Genomic DNA, 23,457 nt, shown 5'->3' with positions numbered 1-23,457 from the left:
CAGCTTAATGGTCACTTCATGTAACCCCCTAACCACACCAGTCCTTCAATACTTCCCTTAATATTCCTAATCTAGCCAGTATGACAGAAAATGTTTACTGCCCTTCATGTTCCTAATTTAACCTCGTTTTGGAACTTGGCCTTTCTGACTTTCCATTTTTAGCCATTCACGGTATTCTTGCGCTCATCTTCAATCATTTTGCCATGTTTATACACTTTCTGTCGTGTTTTTCTCTTGATTAGCAAGAGCACATAATTTACAAAAAGGCTTTTTTTTTTTCCCCAGTTTCAAACTTTTGTTTCATGGTCTGGAGCACCTGAACTTCTCCCACCTTCAAGGTCTCCGTTAGTTCTTTCACTTGCCTCCAATCAGAACTGAAGAAAAGTTCCTCTTGCTCTTTCTGCCATCCTTTGTAGCAGAAAACTGCTGCAACATGCAACACATTGCTGAACAGCCTGAGTCCTGAAACACTGTCATACCTACAGGTGCCAGGCATTTCCCACTGCCACCAAGTCCTGCACTTGGGACTGTCCTGCTTGTTGCTCATAGAAAGGCTTCAACCACTCCTGCTCTGGAGACCTGAAGCAGACCCTCATCATGTTGCTGCTGAGCAACTCTTTGTCTCTCCAGTAGAACGTGGGCACTGAAGGCAGTGTATGCACCCCCGGCACACGTCACCTTCTCCAAGTCTTCTTGAGTAATAACTCTATTTTAATATCCTGACTACGAGAACTACCAGAGCAAGTTCATGATATGCTAGCATGAAGGCATCTAACACATTCAGCCAGTTGACCCAGCAACATTCCTACTGCATTTCCACTGATTCAGGGAACTGAAAGAATGAATAGGAGAAAATGGAATGATAAATAATGAATTTATACATCTTTGACTCTGTTTCCACTGTTTTATCTGCAATTTTCTGAAAGGGTTTATCTCTCAACTGCTTTCCTCTATACTTCCATGTCTTTGTGTGAGAGTGTTCACCTCCTTTTTCAGGGGTGAACATGAATGTATCAGTGGCTATCTATCTGTTCTGTTCTCCCTGCTGAAGGGACACATCTGAACAAGCATTTCTAACACAGCCACCACAGCTCTCTTGTAGCCCTCCTCCCAGGCACTCACGTTCATATTTGGGCTGATTTGCACCACTCCTGGCAATAGTACCAATGCTCACAGGAATGGGCCTTTTACTCCCTGAGCAAGTAAGCCATGATTAACTTCCAGCAATGTGGTGGATGAGACTCGCCCATGTGCATCATCTAATTCCCATGAAGAGTAGTGGCCTCTGTGGCGTTTTGTCTCCCAGCGTGATGCTGACCCTCACCTCCTGTTTGCACAGCACAGTGACTTCACTGATGTGCACAACTCTGTCAGTCACAGCTGTAATTCCCACCCTTTCTCCACTCATAGTGATGAGCAAATTTTTCTACCTTCCTGAGTGTTTTGATATTTTTTAACAGCAGGGCCTCCCATGATTCCCTAAATTTCTTCCTAAAGGGTTGCCACTAAGAGGCATGTTTTCCTCTCCTGACTCTTACTAGCAAGAAGAAAAGGCTACAGACCTTTCAAATTCAGTTTAAATCCTGGACTAAAGTGTTGAGCATTGGTGCTTCCATTTGACAACAGCCCTTATAACAGCATACAAAGAACTATGCAATAGCAGAGGGAGCTCTGGAAGAGCAGCATTAGCTCACTGTTTTTGTTCTGGCCACAGTGCCTTTTTGTGGAGGATGCACTTCCTACTACTTCAGGGAGCTGGGAGAGTAGAAATAATAAGATGCTCACCTTGTTAGCCAAGGATTAGGCCCAAGCAGTATATATTTAATTAGACTTTAAAGAGCTTATTTCAATGTTAGAACATGCAGCACTTCCCTGTTGCTGCTGCCTCAATATAACTGTTTCAGTAGGTGTTCTGCTTGTCAAGAGAAAGGAGAGTGTTTTCAGGTATTGTGAGTACTCAGTTTTTGTTTGCATTTAGACTAAGAAAAAGAAAGTAGACCCAAAGCTGTTGTAGAGGTCATCTAATCCGTTTGGTTGAGAAGATCTGTCCTCCCACTGACTCACCGTCAGCACTATAAAGGAATACCTCTTCCTGATGACAAGCTCTTTTGCAGTGTTGCCTCACCCTTGGTCATTCTAGAAGCAACATCTTTTATCACAAAAATTTAGGAACTACACCAGAAATTACAGTTTTTACATAGACCACATCTTTGGACTACTACCTACCACAAGACCCAGGGCATTCACAATGAGCATTAGTGAAGACGATGTGGAGAAGTTTCTTGATAGCAACCCTGCTTTTGCGAAGCAGTACTTTGAGAAGAAACAAGGAACAGAGTCCTGGAATAACAATGAGTGTGAAATCCTTTTTGAGTTGATCCAAGACATGCAAGAAAGCATCAACATGGAGAAAGTGGTTTTCAAGACCTTGAGAAGAATCAGGTCCCTTATTCACGCTGACCGCTGTAGTCTTTTCATGTACAGGCAGAGAAATGGCACACCTGAACTGGCAACAAGGCTCTTCAACATCCAAGAGGGAAGTACCCTGGAGGATTGCCTGGTTCCCCCAGACTGCGAGATTGTCTATCCACTGGACTTAGGCATTGTGGGCTATGTTGCGCAAACCAAGAAAACCATGAACATCAAGGATGTCAGTGAGGTAGGTTTGCCATTTATTCTTTCACTTAGTAGAAGAAAGGGTCACACACTTGCAAGTACGAAAGGGTCACTCGCTTGCAAGTACTAAAGGGTCAAGAGGCAGCAGGGCATCTTGGTGCCTGAGGCTCAAACCTCTTGCAGTGTAACAGCTGTGTACTGGAAACCAAAGCACCGGTGGCAAGTCTGCTAGTTGCTTCCAATTTCATTTATGGAGCAAGTGAATCTAAACAAATTAATTACAGAAGGTGTTAACTCCTGCAAAGAAGTGCAGTGTCACACCTTGCTTGTCTACAAAATCACATCTAGTTCAGCAGTGTGAGGTACAACCATATCCGCACTGAATGCACATGGAAATTTCCACAAACACTTCTATTCCATGAGTAATTGCCAAAGAGAGAGGAATCATTTATAGTGAGTCTAGAAGGGTTTTCCACCACAAATGCAATTTGAAAATGTTTGCTGTCTGATAAAGTTTGGGTCAAGGGGATTCAGAGGCATTTTTGTCAGAGGGAGTGGACCTGTGTGTGAGTGATCTTCATCAGAAGCAGCTAGAGACAAGCTTTGACCAAAAAAGCTCTTTCAGCAAACCTGCACACTGCAATACCAAGAGGGATCCAAGGAATTTTAATGTTATATCTTTCTGCCTTCATGACGGTATTTACCCCCTATATTCCTGGGTTGAATCATTTAAACCTGAATGGCAGTAATAATAAGCCACTTGTTCTAATCATAGATACAAAAATTAAAATCCATGTGACCCAAATATGGCATTTGGGATTACTCCATCTTTTGTTTGCTTGTTACAAAGAGACCATCTGCTTATCCATCCGTTTGTTGCTCAATATAAGCACAGCCAAATGCTTCACCAAAAAATGCCTTGTCCTTCACAGAACATACTGAAACATTGATTTTGGTTTCACAACCACTTTTGTTTTCTTGGGAAGGGGGAACCGTCAGAATGATTTAAACTGTCTTTTAATGTGACTTAAACTCTCTTTCAAAACTCTTTCCTTCCCTTCTATCTATCATCCCATGCACAACGGCCCAGCAACATGGAAGGGAATGTGTGGGAGAACATTTTCAAGCAAAACAAGGGGTAGACAGCTTCATGGAGGCTGCAAGCCAACAGCAACTTCAGGGCCCAGGCAAAAGCAGAATTAAAAAGAGGGTGAACAAACTTCCCAATGACTGTGCAGGACAGCACTGATTTATAAATTGTGGCTATACAACGCAGTGTGGTAACTGGCTGGTAACTGTGGTAACATGTTAATGGAAAGTCGGAGGAAGGGATGGAGAAGGTACTACGAAGGATGTCAGTGATCTGAGAGCCTCTTTCTTCTGACAGAGTTTGCAATGTTAAAGCTCGTGATTTCCAAGATCTCTGAAAGAAAGAACTGCATGCGTTGCAGTGAGAAGCCACGGTCCGTTCTCTTGATACCAGGTTTATCACCTGTACATTGTCCAATTTTCTGCTAATTCATCTATCTTCCTCAATAATTTTTTAAGCAAAACTTTCTTTAGGCAGCTTATTTTGAGAAGTTGCGCTTTAACTTGGTTTTAAGACTACACATAGTGGGGGAAATGCTTAATTTGTAAATTCTCTGTTGAACAGTGTGCCCAGTTCAGTTCATTTGTTGACGAGCTCACCGACTACACTACGAAAAGCATCCTTGCAACACCCATCTTGAATGGCAAAGATTTAGTTGCTGTTATTCTGGCTCTTAACAAGCTCAATGGTCCATACTTCACCAGCTCTGACGAAGCAGTAAGTGGTCTGTAGCTCAGTTTCTATCAAGCAGGTGTTACTTTTGGCATGTAAGACAGACTCTACTGCAGTGGGGATGTCTGCTTTAGTGAAGCTTCACTGGTGCAAGTTTCCCCACAGGGGACTCACCCTCTAACACAAGAGGCTTATTATGAGGATGGTTATCTCAGAAATCTTTCAGGGAAGTTACAGTGGGATAAGCCTTATCTCATACCAGTGCAAAGCAAAGCATTTATCCAGGGGAATTACCATGACGTTGCTGAAGGGGTGTTATGAAATCCAGTATACCTGAGGCTTCTACTGCATTTGACTCAATCTCATTTTTTTGCCTTTTCAGCTTTTTCTGAAGTACCTGAATTTTGCTTCCTTGAACTTGAAAATTTATCACTTGAGTTATCTTCACAATTGTGAGACTCGAAGAGGCCAGGTAAGAGTGCAAATGCAGATTGGGCTGTATCCCAAAATCAAACGAGTTCATTCTTCTGATTTCAAAGCTGTAGCTGATCTGTTCAGAGATTTGTGCCTGAAGAGCAGAAAGAAAAGGTGCCCTTATCTGCTTTAAGATACTGCTCCTCCCTCACAGTTCTTCATTACTCTCTGTTCCTGCTGTTGCTGGCAAAACTGCAGAAGCTGGTGCAGTGGCACCAGCTTCAGCAGAACTGAGCTCCAGATGTTTTGTTGAACTGAGACTCCTGGGGCATTTAATCACTTCAACCAGCAGCACTAAGAGATTTCCTACAATTAAGAACATGGTATTTTTCCTTACCTGCTTATTAAAAAGGGCTATAGAATTTTTCTTAGTGCCAGTAAGATGACTCACATGCCTTTTGTACTGGCCTGCCTTCTTCAAAATTAACATAGCTGAGGGGTTTAGGGTATTCTGAATTGAAGCAATTCAGCCACCATTGTTTTCCATAACTTGGATTATGAAAGGACTCTTTAATTTATTGGGATTGGATGTGAACCCGTGCAACCCCTTTCTGCAACAGACACCTGGCTGTTACTGGAGAGGACATGCAATTTTTTCAGTGATCATAAGCATGAATGACAGTCAGGTAATATACCCATCTAGCAATGCTCAGTAACTCAACTAAAACAGAACTAGCAAAGGTTTATTCCTGTTGAGGTTTAGCATGGGGGGAGGTAATGAAAGGGCTAGAAAATAAAAGAGGAGACCCAAGACGTAGAAGGCCTAATGCATCCCACAGTGTGGTCTGGTCTGCGTGAGTCCTGTGTTCATGTATCACTGCTGCATCAGCAGGTCCCACAGAAAGAGAGTAAAGTGAGAAGGAGATGCAAGACACACGGCCAGCTCCACCAGTAGTTCAACTGGTAAACCTTTGGACATCTAGATCTAAAAGTCTGTGCGAGAGTTAATATGATTGATTCTGTGGGACTTTAAAGTACCAAAGTACGAAGTAAGCAAATGACACTCTCTAAGGTAGTCAGAGATTTTAGAATTGCAGATCCCAGCTGCAAACGCTGGGGGATACTGTAAGTAAAACAGCTTGTGCAAAGACAGTCTGGTATGCTTGTGCTTAGATACTGTGAAAAAGTCTTATTAGAAGATCAGGTAACACATTTTCTCCAGCTTATTTACATCATTCCATGAATTGGCCATTCTTCAGGTGGCTTTGTGAATTAGCCATTTCTTTCAGTTCCTACTGCGCTTTGTGGCTTTCAGCATTACTTATTCCATGCTGTAAAATGCCAAAAAATAAACCGTTGATCATCTCCTCTAATAGTTTGTATGACACCACTATCCTATCTGAGGGATGCTCAGAGGCCAGTGATATTGAACACCTCAGACTTTGTAGAGAGTGGTCAAGTTGTTCCAATTTATGGATTAGAAACAGAAACTGGCGCAGCTCAGAACTACCAAAATTATCTGCTAGTGCCCAGTGAAGAGGTGAGACACTTTTCCTGATTGTGGCCATGCAACAGTACTTCTTGCTCAAAGCATAGGTCCAGTCACCTTCATCAGCATCCCTCAGTGCTTCCGAAGCCCTGCTTCTCGTGTTCTATGGGCTCGGAAAGCAAAGCAAGACACATTCAGATACAGGCACACATGCATTAGCTAAGCCTAATTTGCCACATAACCTTGATTATTAAAAGTGAAAGAGCCTAATAACATCTTTCTTAAGGCTGCATTTGTAGGGCACAGGATAGGGAAAGGGATCATAGGCTGATGTGCATGCAAAGCAGCAGTGGAAGGGCTTTGAGTAAAATGTCAACTTGGATATTTCCAACTCCAGCCTCCAGAATTTGCAACAGTTTTGGTGAAGCTGGTTTTGGATGCAAGATTTTACTTATGGATATAAAATTTAAGTGGGGCCATCTTTTTATCTGGCACTACTATTTTTTTGTGCTTTATTTGTAAGACTGAACTTTTACATAGCATTCCATGGTGACTTGACTTGTTCTGACAACAGATCTTTCACTAGTAATTCCCAGTGTGAATAAGCAATGCTTTTACACTTTGCAGTATAGGTTGCTATTGCAGTTTTCAGAAACTGTAGTATAAAGCCTGTTTCCTTGTTATTCCAAATGCATTTGGGAGGCCCAGCTCTCAAGGAAAAGATATGTTTACATTTGGATTTTATCCTGCAGGTGCTGTTGTGGTCAGCCAACAAGGTTTTTGAGGAGCTGACAGACATTGAGAGGCAGTTCCACAAAGCTTTTTACACAGTGAGGGCATACCTGAACTGTGACCGGTACTCAGTAGGTCTCCTGGACATGACAAAGCAGAAGGTGAGTGTTCACATGTGTCTTGTATATCTTTTGGCAAATGAGGAGCCTGGGATAAAGGAAAGAGAGAGAAAGGGCATAGCTTATCACTGGAATGGGACTGTCAGAAGAGCCAGAGGCTGGGAAGACAAAGGTGTCTGACTACAGCAATCCTGGTCAAAGCCTGCAACATAAGCACAGCCTCACAAAGCCTGTGGATATCAGACCTATAGTGAGATACCTTTATAAACCCCCAGCAACAAAGCAGCCATCCTCCTCAAAGACTCATCCATGTGCATGTTATCCAGACGTTTGGGCAAAATTCGGCTTCATGAAAGTAAGCTGACAGAAGCTAAGTTCCTTTTGTAGCTCTGATTCAGTCTAACTGCACCTTTACAAGCTACATGTGGGGGTTACACAGTTTCTTTGCCATGGCAGCCCTGCTTTATTCCACAGTCAAGCTGAGTGAGCCTACCATGAACTGTGATTTCCACCATGTTGCCAGAGGCTTTGTAGCATGCTGTCTTGTGAAGACGTGTATTAGAAGATCGTGAGTGTGCTAATGACACTTTGACCAGCATCATAATCTAACCTAAGTGAAGAAAATAAAATCTTTCACTTTAGCAAGATGGCAAGTAGCAAATAAGCCCTATGGTCACACTCTGGAAAATGAAGAACATGGTGTATCGACGTACCCATTTGCTCTGTGGGTACAGCCTGTGCTGTTCACTGAATGAAGCAGCATCCTGTGTATAGGATGACTATATACGGCCACATAATGCGCCTTACACTTCGTGATTTGGACATACTATCATGCTGAATAGTATCAAATCAGTGTTATTATTTCATGCCTTCATTACACAATACCAAAACCAGCATGGTAGAGCAGTGGTTACTTTGAGGCTCATGGCACTTTTTTTACTCTAAATATACTTGTTTTACATTTTAAAACCAGGAATTTTTTGACCTGTGGCCAGTCCTGCTGGGAGAAGTTCCCCCCTACTCAGGACCTCGCACCCCAGATGGCAGGGTATGTGAGAACCAGATTTCTTAAACTCTCTCCTGTCTGGCTGGATTGCCTCACCGCTAATTTTAATGTCACATTCATTTTTATTTGCAGGAAATAGTCTTTTACAAGGTCATTGATTATATATTACATGGAAAAGAAGACATCAAAGTCATCCCGTAAGTGCCTAGGTTTTGTCTGCTTGGTACTGACACAGAGAGTAGCTAAAACCAAGCTCCTCTATGACATAAAGACTCATGAGGAAATATTCAAAGGACAGATAGAATACAGACTTAGAGAGCCAGAATGCAAGCTGATGCTTTGACTCACATTTCTACAGGACAAAGATTTCCTCCAGGGCATTGGGACCATGGCTAGCAAGTCAGGCTCCAAAAGTTACTGCGACCAGTGATTCTTTTTAGATGCAGAAGTGAAGTTCCCTGAATGCCTGCACTTTTGCCACTTTCCTTGGCAGGCTGAGGCATCACTTCTCCTTGGTAACTTCCCTGTGTCAGCTGGTGAACCCATCCAGGTTGTCCTTGTGTTTAGGCACCTGCTGTCCCAGCCCTGCCATCCACCCCTCTGCCCAACTTCTCATGGTGAGTCCTGCTTCCCTAACTGTCATCCAGCTTCCTTGCTTGTCTCTCATCCTCCAGTCACTGTCCCCACCTCAAGGCTACCTCTGGCCTTTCTTTCTCTCTTGATGCCACACTGAGACTTGTCTTTCTGAAAGCCTCCCTCTTTACTTGCCACTGAAGTTTTCAAAGGAGCCTTGGGCACCTTGGACAAATCTGACATAGCAGGCATTTCACCCAGTTCTAGTCATACCACTTTGCACTGCTGTTCGCGCTGCAAGAAAAGGCCCCTTCACTTAGATACGGCAGTGTTCAGGAGTTCAGGCTTGCAGACACTCTGAGCCAGGAGCTTTCCTAAAAAAAGCACTTTTCTCTGTGCTGAAGGTCTGAAACTTACCCCCCACTCCCAGGAGCAACTTCTTCTCGAGTGTCCACAGACTATGTTATTTTATGGGTTATTCTGCATTGGATCCTTGAAGGAAAAGTATTTACCTTATGTGGAAAACTTTTGCTTGTGCACATGAGTCCTTTCAAAGTAACAGGACTGTTTAGTAGCTGACGGTGAAACACATAAAAGTGGACTGTGCGATCAGCTGAATACATGTCATCTCCATAATCATTCTTCAGTAAACAGATACCCTTAATTTCCCTTACGTGTTTTTCTTCCATTCAGAAATCCTACCCCAGATCACTGGGCGCTGGTTACTGGACTGCCAACCTACGTGGCTGAAAGTGGATTTGTAAGTACTTAACTAAGGCCTCATCGAGGCTTTCTGAGATGAAGTCAGACTAATGCTGCTTTCTCATCAATTCAGTTTTTTGTTTTGGTATTTAAACTTCTCATTGCCCACACTGTAAAATGTTTTCTTTTGTGTGATCCCCTAGATTTGCAACATTATGAATGCTGCTGCAGATGAGATGTTTAATTTTCAGGTACAGTGAAAACTTTCAGTCCCATCAAGGGTTCTACTTTGTATGCAAAAATGTAATTTAGAGTAAATATTATGCATATTAGTATTTCTTTAGCCAGCAGCCTTTATGTAAACTGGGAATGCTGATGTATTTAGAAAACACATTAAGTACATGGTGTCTTTCTGCTTGCTATTGCTTCAAGGAAGGTCCTCTAGATGAATCAGGATGGACTATCAAAAATGTTCTCTCCATGCCAATAGTGAACAAAAAGGAAGAAATTGTTGGCGTTGTCACATTTTATAACAGAAAAGATGGGAAACCATTTGATGAACAAGATGAGACCCTCATGGAGGTATAGTTCCTTGCTGCAGCTGGAAGTAATTCATACGCTTGACAAAGGTCACTATTGGTCATTGTATACTTATAAAGCATCCCCCAGTGTTCTGCAGCCAAGTAAGTTTCTTTGTTGCTTATAGAGGTGTTATGCATCAGCTTGAAAGTATGAAACTGTATAAAACACTGGGGGGTTTCAGTCTTGGAAACCCAGCTGTGTTTGTATCATTTTGTTTCAACGTTCTTGGATTGGACAGTTAGCCACGAGCAGCTGCTATGTACTAATATGACCATTCTGACCTGTGTTCACATACATGTAGCTGGCTCACACTGTCTGGGCAACTCCTTTGAGAAATTACACAGAAATTTTCTGTGTAGCTAAGATACAAAGGGTGGCGAAGTATTGAACCTACCAACAGCAGCTGTGGTTAGAGACCTTGCTGCTTAGAAATGCTCCTATGCTAGTTTCAATCCAATTTAGGCATTCAGCTCTTGGCATTCATTATCAGTCAGAATGTTTCCTGAAACAGACTTTTTTTATCAAACAAAAACACTGAAAAAAAAATAAATCAGTTTGAATTGGCCACTGAGCAGCAAACAAGATGGGAGCAAACACAAGGTGTAAGTAAACATGTATGAAAGGTGATAAGAACACCTTTCTCTCCCTTGATACAAGGGTTCCTGACCTGCTGTCAGCATTGTGACACCAGCCTTTCCACAGGCACGGAAACAACTGCAACAACACAGAAATAGCTTTCCATATGCTGAATGTCCACCCTGGATACAGGGTCCTCCACATGCATGGATGCTCTGGAGGTCTAAGCAGATCCAACATTTCAGGAGCTGCTCTGTTGAGGAGCAAGTAGGGGTTGGGAACAAACACTCATTGGTAGATATGTGGCCAAAGTGGAGCTTGTGTTTCTCCTAAAATTTATCATTCAGTGTTATATTTCTGTGTGTCTAAGGAACACGTTTAATTTATTCCACTGTTTCCTTCTTTTCTCCTCACCAAGTCCTTGACACAGTTCCTGGGTTGGTCTGTACTCAACACAGACACATATGATAAGATGAACAAGCTGGAGAACAGGAAAGACATTGCTCAGGATATGGTGCTCTACCACGTGAAGTGTGACAAGGATGAAATCCAGGAAATTCTGGTAATGCCTCACAAGGTGCAGCACACTCCCAAGGGTGCTGGCCTTGCCTGTGACTTAATGCACAGACACAAGCCTCCCATCCCACAGAAAACTTCCAAGCACCACGGTGTGGAGACAGGACCCAGGGCCCCAGTTACTGCACAGAGGCAGAACAAGTCTGTATTTTGACTCTGTGATCTGCCTCTCCGCCTCAGCTCACTGTCATGCTGTGTCAGTCCTCATTTCCCCAGCAAAGCCGGTCTTGGGTATGGGCTGACACAGGTGCTACTCAGGGAAGGCAGGTAGGGTGAAAGAGGAGCTGATTTATTCCCCAAAATCTCCCTAGTGCACAGGGTGTGGAGTCAGAAGAGCCAGCTGAGACATTGGCTCAAGGGGGACATTTGCAAGTGGAGGAAACATGAAACAAGATCAAGGAGAGGGAGAGCTTTTTACCAGCAAGAATGGGTTGAAAGACCCTAGATAGAGCTAAGGTCCAGGAAGAAAATGCACTTTGCATATGAGAGCTGCCCTAGGTTGCCCCAAAGCTGCACAGCGCAAAGTCCAGTGGGGTTCGGTTGTAAGTTTAACATGTGTGTGCTCTTTGCAGCCAACACGAGAAAAGCTGGGGAAGGAGCCAAGCGAGTGTGAGGAAGATGAGCTGGCAAGCATCCTGGTAAGAGCAATGTACCGCTCCACTGGATAGCTCTGGCAAACAAATATTGCTTGCGTGGATACAGGGAAGAGTTCCCAGTGTTGACATAGTGGTATGCATCGACAGGGCACCTGGTGAAGGGTGAAGGCAAAGCATACCCTGCCCTCCTCTGCTGTGTGAGTTTAAGGTTATTATCAGGTGGCAGCGAATGCCTTACCCAGCTCCCAAGGGAGCTCTCTGCCACTTTATCTCAAGGGGGTCAGAGTCCACTTGGAAACTCATCAGCCAGCTTGACCTGTCACGCTATTTGTTCTCCAGAGTAAATACGGAGGGCTGTAAGTCTTCCCCATAAGACCTCTCAAGTCTTGGGGTCTTTAAACTATAGCAAATCAACAAGAAAAGTGCCTAACAGAAAACAAGCAATATTTCTTGAATCTGACCAAGCATGCCTACCTTATTCCCCACTTATGGCGCTATCACGAAAAGCTGCATTTCAGTCTATTTATGTGCTATATTCTAAAAACAGAAGTTCCTAGCAGTATGATATGGATAAATTTGTATTAAGCAAAACCCATTCCAGGTGTTTCTAGGGATGGCATAAGTAGTACAGCAACAAATTGTCCCAAATCCTTTACAGAAAGAAGAACTCCCGGGGCCCACCAAGTTTGAAATCTATGAGTTCAGGTTCTCTGATTTCGACTGCACTGAGCTAGAGCTGGTGAAGTGTGGCATTCAGATGTACTACGAGCTCGGCGTGGTGAAGAAGTTCCAGATCCCACAGGAGGTAGGAGCTGGCAGCACTCAGGGCCTCCTTCGTTGGATGGCCAGCAGATTCAGCACTGAATGGTTGAGGTCCCTGCTCATGCCCTGCATACCTCATGGTGCAGCCGTAGGTCTGCAGTTGTGGGAGTGTGCAGGGGTGTGTAATCCTGAGCCCCCTTGCCCCACTGAGCCTCTGGTTGCTACATATGTGTTTGGGGAATGAAGCTGGCCTCTTCTGCCTTGTGCTGTCTACCACAGGCACAGGTTTGTTGTCAGGTCTAAGTAGATGGGAAAAACACCATGCAAAACATGGCTTGCACTTGCCGTGTCTAATGCCTCTCACAGCCTCAACTGTAAAAGCAGCTTCCAGGCGCAGCACAGGGCAGTGCGTAATTGTGCATGCTTTGTTTGCTATAGTACGTACCTGACAGCTTTCAGACAACATAACCACAATGGCAGGTCAATTTGCTTTTCTTCCCCCTGCAAACAAAGACATGCCTTCATTTTGTGCAGTTATTGCCTGACTGCTGACGACAAGAGCGGTGTGACCATGTGAGAACAAGGGTCCTAGCCCCTGGTGTGCAAGTTCGCATGTCTCCGCACTCTTCACAGGTGAAACCGCAGGAGTCGCCGAACTGGCATTTCAGCAGCGGTTTCTCCGCACATCATGTGAAGTTTATTGCCATCCAGTGGGATCTGGGGGTAACTGCAGGAAGAGTTTTCACCCTGGGGAGGCAGGCTGGGAAGGGGGAGTAAAGTGGGGTGCTCTGGACGGGAATGACTCCTATGCTTTTTACTGATAGCATGTCAATGCCAGAACGTATTCCAAATGATCTACTCTGTAACAACTAAGCTCTGATACAGGCGTGAAAAGCAGCCAATTTTTGCTGCCACTCTGAGCAACTAAGATTTTGAAAAATGAATTACCTATCCATGATTAATTTGCTCCTTAATGAGAAAACCTACACAGCTACAAGAGGCAATATATGTGGAGAAGTAGAATGCAGAGGAAAAAAACCATTTCGTTATTTCATGCCTTATATTGTAATTGTTTAGATGGTATAAATACTACCCATCTCTACAACTGTGGAGCCATATCACTTGAAAAGAGGTATAAGTATTACTAAATCACAGTAATTTAGTAAAACTAATCAGTGTTAATAAATCTGATATACATAGAGAAACACAGAACTTCAACAAATTTGCAAACAATAGGATCAAATCTATTTTTATCCAGACATTGCTCTTTCTTGTTTGTTCCTCAGGCATCTTTCATTTTGTTTCTCTGAGAGAGATTAGAAAAAAGACAGCTATCTTTTAGTGTTCCTTCTAGCCTTCCACTAGGCTTTACTATAGCAACGCTGTGCAGTAAGATGATGTTATTGCAGCTTCTTATTTCTTTCTAGGGCCACCTCTGAACCTCATTCATGATTTCTGTGCACGGTCTTTATTACAAGCACAACAGGCAGCAGCTTCATCACACAAACTGACATCCTCTTCTCCCTGTTTGCAGGTACTGGTAAGGTTTGTGTACTCCGTCAGCAAAGGCTACCGGAAGATAACTTACCACAACTGGCGCCATGGTTTCAACGTTGCGCAGACCATGTTCACTCTCCTGATGGTAAGGTAACACCTCCCCAGCTAATGCTGTGGACTGACTTTGTTAGCAGGAGGTCTTCTGTTGCACTTGCAACAGGTAGGGGAGAGAGACTACAGGACTTCCCTTCCTCCAGTAGTTTCTGACGGTAAGAGCCAGACTGAGGTTAGCTGGAAGGGACGCAAACAATCTCACACTTTCCATTTCCAGGCAGGTATAAGCTGATCACTAGTGTGAATGTGGCAAGTGCCATTTCTCACAGGGTCTCAAGGCCACAGGTGCCCCAACAATAAAAGGTGTCAGACTGCTGCTCCACACGAGGGATGGACAAGGGGTAACGCGTTAAAACTTAAACAGGGGAAGTTTAGATTGGATATAAGGAGGAAATTCTTTCCTGTTAGGGTGGTGAGACACTGGAATCGGTTGCCCAGGGAGGTTGTGAGTGCTCCATTCCTGGCGGTGTTCAAGGCCAGGTTGGATGAAGCCTTGTGTGGGATGGTTTAGTGTGAGGTGTCCCTGCCCATGGCAGGGGGGTTGGAACTAGACGTTCTTGAGGTCTTTTCCAACCCTAACCATTCTATGATTCTGTGATTCTATGGGCTTGTGCAGACAGTAAGACCCAGACAGCTCTCATCAGAATTACGTCTACAGTTCCTCAGATAATTCTTTGGGTGATTCAGATTGGAATCTGAACTCCATTGCTCAGAAAGAGGCAGAGCCCCTTCTGGTGACTGGAGGGGTTCTTGTGAGGACCCGGGTGTCCCTAGGGCAAGAGGCTGCTATGGAAGCAGGCACACAACAGTGCAGGTGGGCAACAAGCACATATGTACAACACGCCTATCTGAATTGTTTTGTTTCCAGCTGCTTCCCCATTTTAACCTAAGTATGCCACATATTGCACCTAGCTTCATGAGTTATTTTCAGTTCTCCTGGACTGTTTCAATGAGGAGATCCCCAGAACAGAGCAGTAACAGCCCAGTACCTTTTTCTATAACAGATACTAACAAATGACATGCAAATTCTCACCCTCCAGACTGGCAAACTGAAGCGGTATTACACAGACCTCGAGGCCCTTGCAATGGTAACTGCTGCTCTGTGCCATGATATTGACCACAGGGGAACCAACAACCTTTACCAAATGAAGTAAGCACTTTCCTACTACTTCAAACCATTTACTGTTGCTCTCGTGTGGAGTGGGATCAGCCTGTGATCACACCAGACTCCACAACAGCTGTTTTATACACTGAAACCTTTTTTTGCAAATAACTTCACTTTTCAGTTTACTACAGCACTTGAAATCTTGCAGTTGTTCTCTGGGGCTTTCTTTAGCTCACAGCAAACCTCCATTGGTTAAAGCCACACTCTACATTACTGTTACAGGGTGGAATATGTGCAGCACAGGCATTTAGTAGCCTCAGCATCATAGAAGACTCAGGATGCCATTGAGAGGAACCCGGCCATAAGAGGCCTGCTTTTTGCTGGAAGGTGTCTATGGAAAACCCACCGTGCATGGCACTGCCCTCGCCAGCTGCAGAAACAAAGCACCTGCGAGTATGAGGGTGCTGTTCGCAGGAGGTAGTGACTAGCTACAGAAGAGCTGCTGCATAATTTCATGACCAATAGAGCCTTTGTTGCTCTAATGCTCAGTAGTGTCAGATCACAGCTCTTCTGCAGTGCTTGCTGGCTATACTGTCTTACTGTCTTCTGGAGCTTTGGGAAATGTAAGCGAAGGTGGCTGGGTTTTTTGTGTAAAAGAGCGTCTTGTTTGCCAGCTAGGAAAGTGCCCAAGGACTGCTGTTTCTTCTGTTCCTGTTGCTAGATACGAACATGTAGTTATTCAGGAATTAAACAAGCTTAATGTGCTGGGTAACAACAGCCCAGTCATACACAACATTTTTGTGAAATCTGTAGTGGAAGACTGTTTTATGCATCACCCAAATAGTCATAAGCAGTGTTATAAAACTCTTTTATCAGACTGAAGTCATTAGCTATTAAAAATATTACTCTTAAGCCTTTTAGAATGAGTTGAACTTTTGTGTGTGACAAAATTAAAAATAAAATGGGACACTTCTTTTCATTTTTAAGTAAGTAAGTGCTGTGGTAACATCTTTAATTTTTCATTTGCGCAACCAGATCTCAAAATCCTTTAGCTAAACTTCATGGATCCTCCATTTTAGAGAGACACCACTTGGAATTTGGAAAATTCTTGCTCTCTGAAGAGGTTGGTAATAAACTGTAATGCAAGGACATGAATAGTTTACTTTCAGGGAAGTTTTTTCAGCAACAGAGCTGACAGCTTAGCACAAGGCCTTTCTCTGGTTGGGATACCTGCTCTGCAGCTATCCCAACTCTGAAGCTGCCTCACTTCCCAAGTCTTAGATGCTCACCCAGGACCACAATGCACAGGCTTCCTATAAGCATGACTTGGTTTCTTCAGAAGCCATATTGTTATCCCATGTAAATACGTTAAACACAGGATTGTTCTCCTCTAGCCCCCCTGGCAGGGCCAAGGCTAACAAACAGACTCCCCCCGCTAACTTCTCATTTCAGGAAAGCTTGCAGTGGGACCTGGGCACAGGGTTTGGGCACATGCTGTGTAGCAAGCTTCAGGACACTGACCCTGTTCAGTGAACAAAAGGGGAGACTGGGCACCAACATACAGTGAACAGGGCTCACAACCCTTGCCCCTTAGAGGAGCAAGCTGAAGCTATTAAAGATACATATTAAAAAAGCGAGCACATTTGAGAAAGGTAGATGGCCAGGAACTCACAACACCACAATGCCTGGGTTTTGCAGCTCCCTTTTCTTTGCTTTTCAGTCGCTGAATATATGTCAGAACCTCAACCGCAGACAGCATGAGCACATGATTCACCTGATGGATATTGCCATTATAGCCACAGACCTGGCACTCTACTTCAAGTAAGTCGGTCACATACACGCTTATTTTACAAAGGCAAAAAGTGGTGTTTTGTTCTGAGAACCCCCCATGCAGAAATCCTATTCGCTGCATCTAATACTGACAAAACGGCTGGTGGGGAGAACTCAAACTGCTCAAAAAAACTTTGGACTTTTACTCATTATATCAAATACATGACATTTTAAGCCTCAGTTTCCAACAAGGCAGTGCTGTATGATCCTGTAACAGAAAGAGATGTCTGTTGGTCCAGACACTCTTTGCTGGCACTTCAGCACTAAAGACACTCATAAATGGTGAATGGCCTGGCGAGGGCTGCATTATCAGCATGCACTGGCTTCCTGGGACACACAGCTGGAATTCAACAAAATATGACTTCCTAATTAGCAGCGAGCTTTCAACACGTGCTTTCAAAATGCAGTGCCAAGACCAGAGACTGCTTCTGTGGTTTGTACTGAAGAATGATTGTACAAAATATAAAGTCTACAAAAGGGGAATATAAGGAAGGGTGCAATACCCAGTCCTCTTAAACCAGAGGTAGCGTGGCTGTATGTGAGCAGTTACTACTGCTTCCTTACCAGGTGCACACAAACTGGTCTTTGCCATCCTTGGTCCATGCAAACAAAGGCTTGGTTGAGATCAGACCCAGGCAAAATGATACACATAGAACATGTATGCAAGCTGCTTTATGGATCTGGGCTAAATGTCTTCTCTGCTAGCAATGAAACAGCAGGTTTTTCCAAATTTCACACCACTCAGAATATGGGTGTGTGAATATGGGTCAGACTACGCAGGTAAAGCCAGGCAGTTTCACAAAACCAGCTCTTGGTTTCTACAGGTTGCTTAACATTCAGGGAAAAAGCCTTCTTGCACTACCAACAAAGGTGGAAGCTGACATAACTTGCAGTAGCTCATACTTTCCAGTTCTTACTCATGACTCACCACTACACTCATTTTTAAGACATTTATAATAGTTTTCCCTACTTAAGAGAAGCAGGTGATGGTGGTTGGATTTGTTGGGGGCTTCCTTGAGGACCTAAATTCTAGGATAGCAGCTACTGGAAATCCTTCCATAAGGGCTGCCAATGCCAGGATCAGCCATCTTTTTTCGATGCTTTTTTTTTCCCTTGTTTTGGAGCTTTTCCTATTTATTTTTTTTCGTCCTCAAAGAAAGAGAACAATGTTTCAGAAGATTGTTGACGAGTCCAAGACATATGATAGCACGACTGCCTGGACTGAATACCTGTCTCTGGAGACAACAAAGAAAGAGGTTGTCATGTGAGTAATCAGCTCTGAAAAGGTTAGTGATGCAGTCACCTGGTGAGAGAGCTCCAGAACATGCCTTGTGCTGCACTTATTACAATCAGCACATGATACATTACTGTCCGCTCAAATCTGATTTTCTGGAGAAACAGGGGAAAACAGGGACAATAGTGACTGGTTTTGGAGTGTCCTTCTGGTCATATACTCCTAATGAGATGCAGAATCCCTTCTGGTCATATACCAGACCACCCTGCAGACCACAAGCAGGGGCAGGCTGCAATGACAGATGTATGGGAATCCAGCCCATTAGCAGCTTTTCCCAGTGGCAACCAGTCTGAGCTGCATAATGCTGCTGTTGTGACTGGACAGATGCTTTGCTCTGGTGACGAAGTGCACGCACAACCTCAGCTGCAGCAGTCTGCACTGCTACACCTCCATGTGGGAGACAAAGATACTACTCCACAGTCAAGATGTTCGGCCCAGTAAATTATTAAAGCAGCAAATATCTTAGTGGCAGAAGCAAGCAGTTCCCTAGTGTAAATCCATTTTAGTCAAGAGAGCAATCCTTGATGAAAGTCCCAGTGAGAGCCAAGGCTGTTCAGCAGCCCATTTTTCTTTCTCACTTTATCTATCTTTATCACTTTATCTATCTCTATGACTTTTTCTATCTTTATCACATTATCTATCTTTATAATTTCATGAGGGACCTCTGATGCTTAGGGGAGTATTAAGAGCATGAACATCCTGAGCCTGCAAGAGATAGGGTTCAGGCTTAGAGAATAAACTAATTTCTTTCCTGGTTTTAGGGCCATGATGATGACTGCCTGTGATTTGTCAGCAATCACAAAGCCCTGGGAAGTCCAGAGTAAGGTCAGATACTAGATATACTGTTAGGTTTCTCTAGCTTACACTTCAAATGCAATAAGCTGCCTAGAAGCTGAATCAAAGCCTCCTGCCAAAACTACCAAAGGGACTTGAGAATAACTATGATTCTGATTCTAAATACATCTTTAAGATTGCAATTGTGAGTTCTTTAGAAAATTCATGTTTACCAGAGAAGAAAATAACCCCCAAAAATGTTTAGGTTCTTGAGCTACAGTGGGGGGTTTTGCACGTAACATATGGGTGGAGGTATTTTTTTACAGCAGTACCTGCTGTCTGCTCAGTTGTTTGGTTTCCTTTAGAAGTTCCCTCCTGAACGGTACTTCATTAAACTGTCATTAAATTTTAAAGATAGAAGAAATAAAACCCACCTTCCTGTTCAGCATGGAGAAAGGACAACTGATAAAATCGTAACAGGCAGCCACAACTGTGATCAAGAGGCAAATCCTTGAGGGGGGCACGTCGGAAATCTTTCTTAATAGATGAGCACTAAAAAGCTTCAGTGCAATAAGGCTGTTGAGCTGACGTTACACGGGTGCAAACCCATGGTCACTGCAATACTTCTGAGGGGAAAGTTTGTGGCTGGGCTTGGACAGAAAGAGACAGAGGGGATAAAAGTGAGATTTGCCTCATGTTAGAGACCTGAAGCACACCAAGTTGTAAAGCAAAAGTCAATGCTAACTTTTCTTTTTCTCTCCTTGGCAATGTAGGTAGCTCTGCTGGTAGCAGCTGAGTTCTGGGAGCAAGGAGACTTAGAAATAAGCGTCCTTCAGCAACAGCCTATTGTAAGTATCATGTGAGAGCCAGAAGGGTCAGCTCAGACAGCAAGTCTCAGCAGAGACTTACTACAAGCAACACTGCTCTCAGAGCCCTGTGAGTTTTCTGATATCACCATGCCTGCCAAAAGCCACTGGAAAAGTGGGTACTCAACTAGGGAAGATGCTCTGTGACAGAGCCCCTTGTGCAGTTCTCCATATAGTTAGACGGGTCACAGTGGCTGTGAACCAGCAGGGACTGACCCTTCCCCTTGAGACGTTGCACTGATCCTTTGCAGAAAAAAAAAGGAAAATGGGATACATATATCACAGAGGAAAGAAGGAGTTCTATTAAAAAGAAAAACAACAAACACAAACTTTGTAGAGTCCAGAAATTATTTCTGGTAATTAGAAGTACATTGTTACTTAGAGTATATTTTTTTCTGCTATAATAACAAATACTTAAATTTGGCATTGAAAAAGCCAAGAGTCTTCAGCACTATATAACATAAGTCTTTTCTCAGGTATATGGTTGAGAGGACAAGGGAAAAACATTTTGTCCTCCTCCCAATACAAACACACTGAGACCTGTCTGAAATAGCTGCTGACTGCTCTGCAGCAGAGGAAGTGAGCTATGATAGACAGCCTTTACGGATGGCATGGCATAACTGCCAGGTTGACACAAGAAAGCACTTTCAGGGAGAAAATAGAGGTGTCTGTGTCAATGAGGTGTCTCATCCAATATGGCAAACTTGTGTCTTCCCACAGCCCATGATGGACCGAAGGAAAGCTGCTGAGCTTCCAAAGCTTCAAGTGGGTTTCATCGACTTTGTGTGCACATTTGTCTATAAGGTAAGCAACACCCCATCCTTTCCAACAGGGGTTCAAATCCCAGGTGAGTGACTGCTGGTGCAGCAACACCACTCATGGGGAGAGGGGCAAGTACAGGACACAACACCTGCCCCTCCCTTGATCCCTTTGTGCCCTTGGTACTTCACCTGCATGAGCCAGCCCAGGAGGTCAGGTGCTGGGGTTTTCCTGGGGTAAGAGGGACAAGCACTGCCTCTGCACTGCATTGTGCTGATGGGTACATTTTGGTTAGGAATTTTCCCGTTTCCATGAGGAAATTCAGCCTATGCTTGATGGGCTGCTGAACAACAGAAATGAGTGGAAGACCCGTGCTGATGAGTATGATGCAAAAATGAAAGCTCTGGAGGAAGAGAAGAAAAAAGAGGAAGAGAAGATGGCTGCAAATAAAGGTCAGAAACAATACTCAGCTTTTCATTCCAAACTCAAAAACATACTTGTGCAATACTCTCTCAGATCTGCAGCAAACTCTGCCAACAAGGCAAAGAGCCCGATGCCCGGAACAAGTTTCCCCAGTCTTTCTCCATTGGCAAGGTTGAAGACACCTTATCTTCAAACCTGACACCATGACAGGCTGTCAAAAGGGCCACCTGCCCAAATGCCCAGGAGATAGTGCCTGAGAAACCAGTGAGACTACATTCAGCATGAGCACCCACGCAGCTGGGAGACATCCTATTGTATACAGAGGCTGTGGCTGATGTGCTGTCCCACAGGTCACGAACCAGACGGAGTTAAGAAAAGCTAACACTCGTTCGGAGAACACTGAGGAATTAAAATCCATCCCATTTCTAGCCCAGATTAGGTACTTCCTAGAAGCAAGCAGTAATAATAGCGTAGCAATTCATTTTGTTTGAATCCTTTTTTTCCCTTCTGTGGTCTCAGCCTCTGTAGCACTGAAATCCATCAGCTGAAGTGGGCATTGGGTGAAAACTTGTTTGGTAGCATGAGGATTTGTTTGATTCCCAGAGAGTGGGAGCAGAAGGCTCTCCCAGCCTCTCCCAAGTGCTTGATCAAATATCCATTACAACTTAGTGCCTTCACAGAGACAGCACCTGAAGTCTGCTTTTGCTCCAGACCAGACCAAAGTCCCGAACAGCCCATGGAGTGGGCATTCCTCACATGACACAGTTTAGGAATCATTAGAGCAGTCTGGATATCTGTTCTTGGTTTGATTAATAGTAATTAACATAAAAGATCAAAAGTAAGTGCTTTAGCTAGGATTTGGAGAATTTCTGAAGAATTATTTCCTAAGTATTCAGTATTTAAGTGGGGAAGGTTTCTACTAACTCTAAAACATTCTTTCCAAAGCAGCCTTACATGTATGACTAGTTTGCACAGCAGACAGCTCTTAGTATGGGTACTATAGGTATGACCTACATTGATCACTGAATAACTTAAAAGTGCTAAAATACTCCTGTAATGGCTGAGAAATACATTTATGATTGCACCTCTAATTCTGTGTTTCTTTTTATACCACAGATGGAATAACCTGCAATGGAGGAACAGCTACAGCTTCCAAAACCTGTAGCATACTTTAGACATATTACCAATGCAACATATGCCACCCAAAATGAGAATGTCCAGGCTTTAAATATATCTATATATTATGGCATACAGATACATTCCTGATTGGACTGTTCTGCTACTTTAATTAGGCTTATGACCAACCAGGGAAGGGCTAGATCTCGTTTGCCTTAATTGCATCTCTTCCTGATGGTAAGGAGCCAATTCTGGCCTGTCTTTTGCTCCATTTAATGCACCTGATGTCAGATGGCATATGGCAAGTCAGAACAACATTTGGCCCAATAAATCAGGTTGCATGATTATGGAAGAGCATTTCTCCTGTACAGAAACACGTCTTACCCAAAGCAGATGGGGCCAGTTGAATTCACATTTTGCTCTATACAACACTATGTGATTGTCAATGCATGGAACTATAGCCTGCAGAGTAGGAAAACTGAAAAGGAGCCAAATTTATCATATCTAAGCCTGTATCTGACAGGATACAATAAAGAAATCTGTAGGCAAAGCATGAAAAATGACCATAGTAAACCTCTGAACTGCTCTAAAAAGTTATAATTCCATGTAAATCAAGGAAACACAGTAATAACAGTTCTGCACCTACTTCAATAATTTGTATAAGTTGCTGCTACAAAGCATGAAGCCATTCATGCAAGACCCAATAGCTGCCATCTTCACAGGCAGGATGCACATTCTGCGCTAACCAAGGCTTCGCTCTGGCACATGATTGTAAGAAGACAGTGTTACTATTACCTACTACAGTTAACCAAGCAACCTGAATCATGGCATCTCCTAAATTTGTTCTGTTTTGCCTCATAATGCCAACGCTATTCGACACAGTTCTCTTCTGAGCAGTACCAACCCTCCTTCCTTTCCTCCTCCTGTTCTGAGATATCTTGTTTTTAGACTTCCCTCCAGACTTTGAAAAACTGACGACTTATATTCTTTTATTTCAGACAAAAGCTAGGTTTCATATTTATCCATGCAACCATATTAGAACATTTAATTATGTTCTTGTAGCAGTACAGAAACCCTTCTCTGCTCGTCTCTATCTCTTTTTTTTTTTTTTTCCAAGTATTTGGAGATCTGTTTTGCTGGGGATTTTCTTCTTCTTCAATTACTCCCGCTACCT

At 43.5% G+C, this 23,457-nt stretch overlaps 2 protein-coding genes across 2 annotated transcripts in view; one reads left to right on the top strand and one right to left on the bottom strand.

Annotated features, from left to right (window-relative positions):
- The window catches only part of LOC136005835 (purpurin), a 26,301-nt gene extending 19,108 nt beyond the window's left edge, over positions 1–7,193 (bottom strand). The window contains exon 1 of the mRNA XM_065663709.1: positions 7,124–7,193. Within this exon, the coding sequence (XP_065519781.1) occupies positions 7,124–7,161 (38 nt within the window). The 5' untranslated portion in view covers positions 7,162–7,193. The remainder of the gene's footprint in view (positions 1–7,123) is intronic.
- PDE6B (phosphodiesterase 6B) lies at positions 2,249–23,457 on the top strand. The gene is made up of 22 exons (XM_065663694.1): positions 2,249–2,659; positions 4,271–4,423; positions 4,761–4,850; positions 7,034–7,174; positions 8,106–8,180; positions 8,271–8,335; positions 9,405–9,471; positions 9,617–9,664; positions 9,846–9,995; positions 10,990–11,133; positions 11,720–11,785; positions 12,402–12,548; positions 14,040–14,147; positions 15,157–15,266; positions 16,257–16,344; positions 16,942–17,042; positions 18,208–18,315; positions 19,107–19,170; positions 19,893–19,967; positions 20,706–20,789; positions 21,040–21,196; positions 22,284–23,457. The coding sequence occupies exons 1-22, from the start codon at positions 2,249–2,251 to the stop codon at positions 22,340–22,342; spliced, it is 2,511 nt and encodes an 836-aa protein (XP_065519766.1). The 3' UTR covers positions 22,343–23,457.

Source organism: Lathamus discolor, chromosome Z (assembly GCF_037157495.1).
Source record: "Lathamus discolor isolate bLatDis1 chromosome Z, bLatDis1.hap1, whole genome shotgun sequence".
In the NCBI taxonomy this organism is placed as follows: Eukaryota; Metazoa; Chordata; class Aves; order Psittaciformes; family Psittacidae; genus Lathamus; species Lathamus discolor.
Note: the sequence above shows the minus strand (reverse complement) of the source record. Positions and strands in the feature narration are given on the sequence as shown.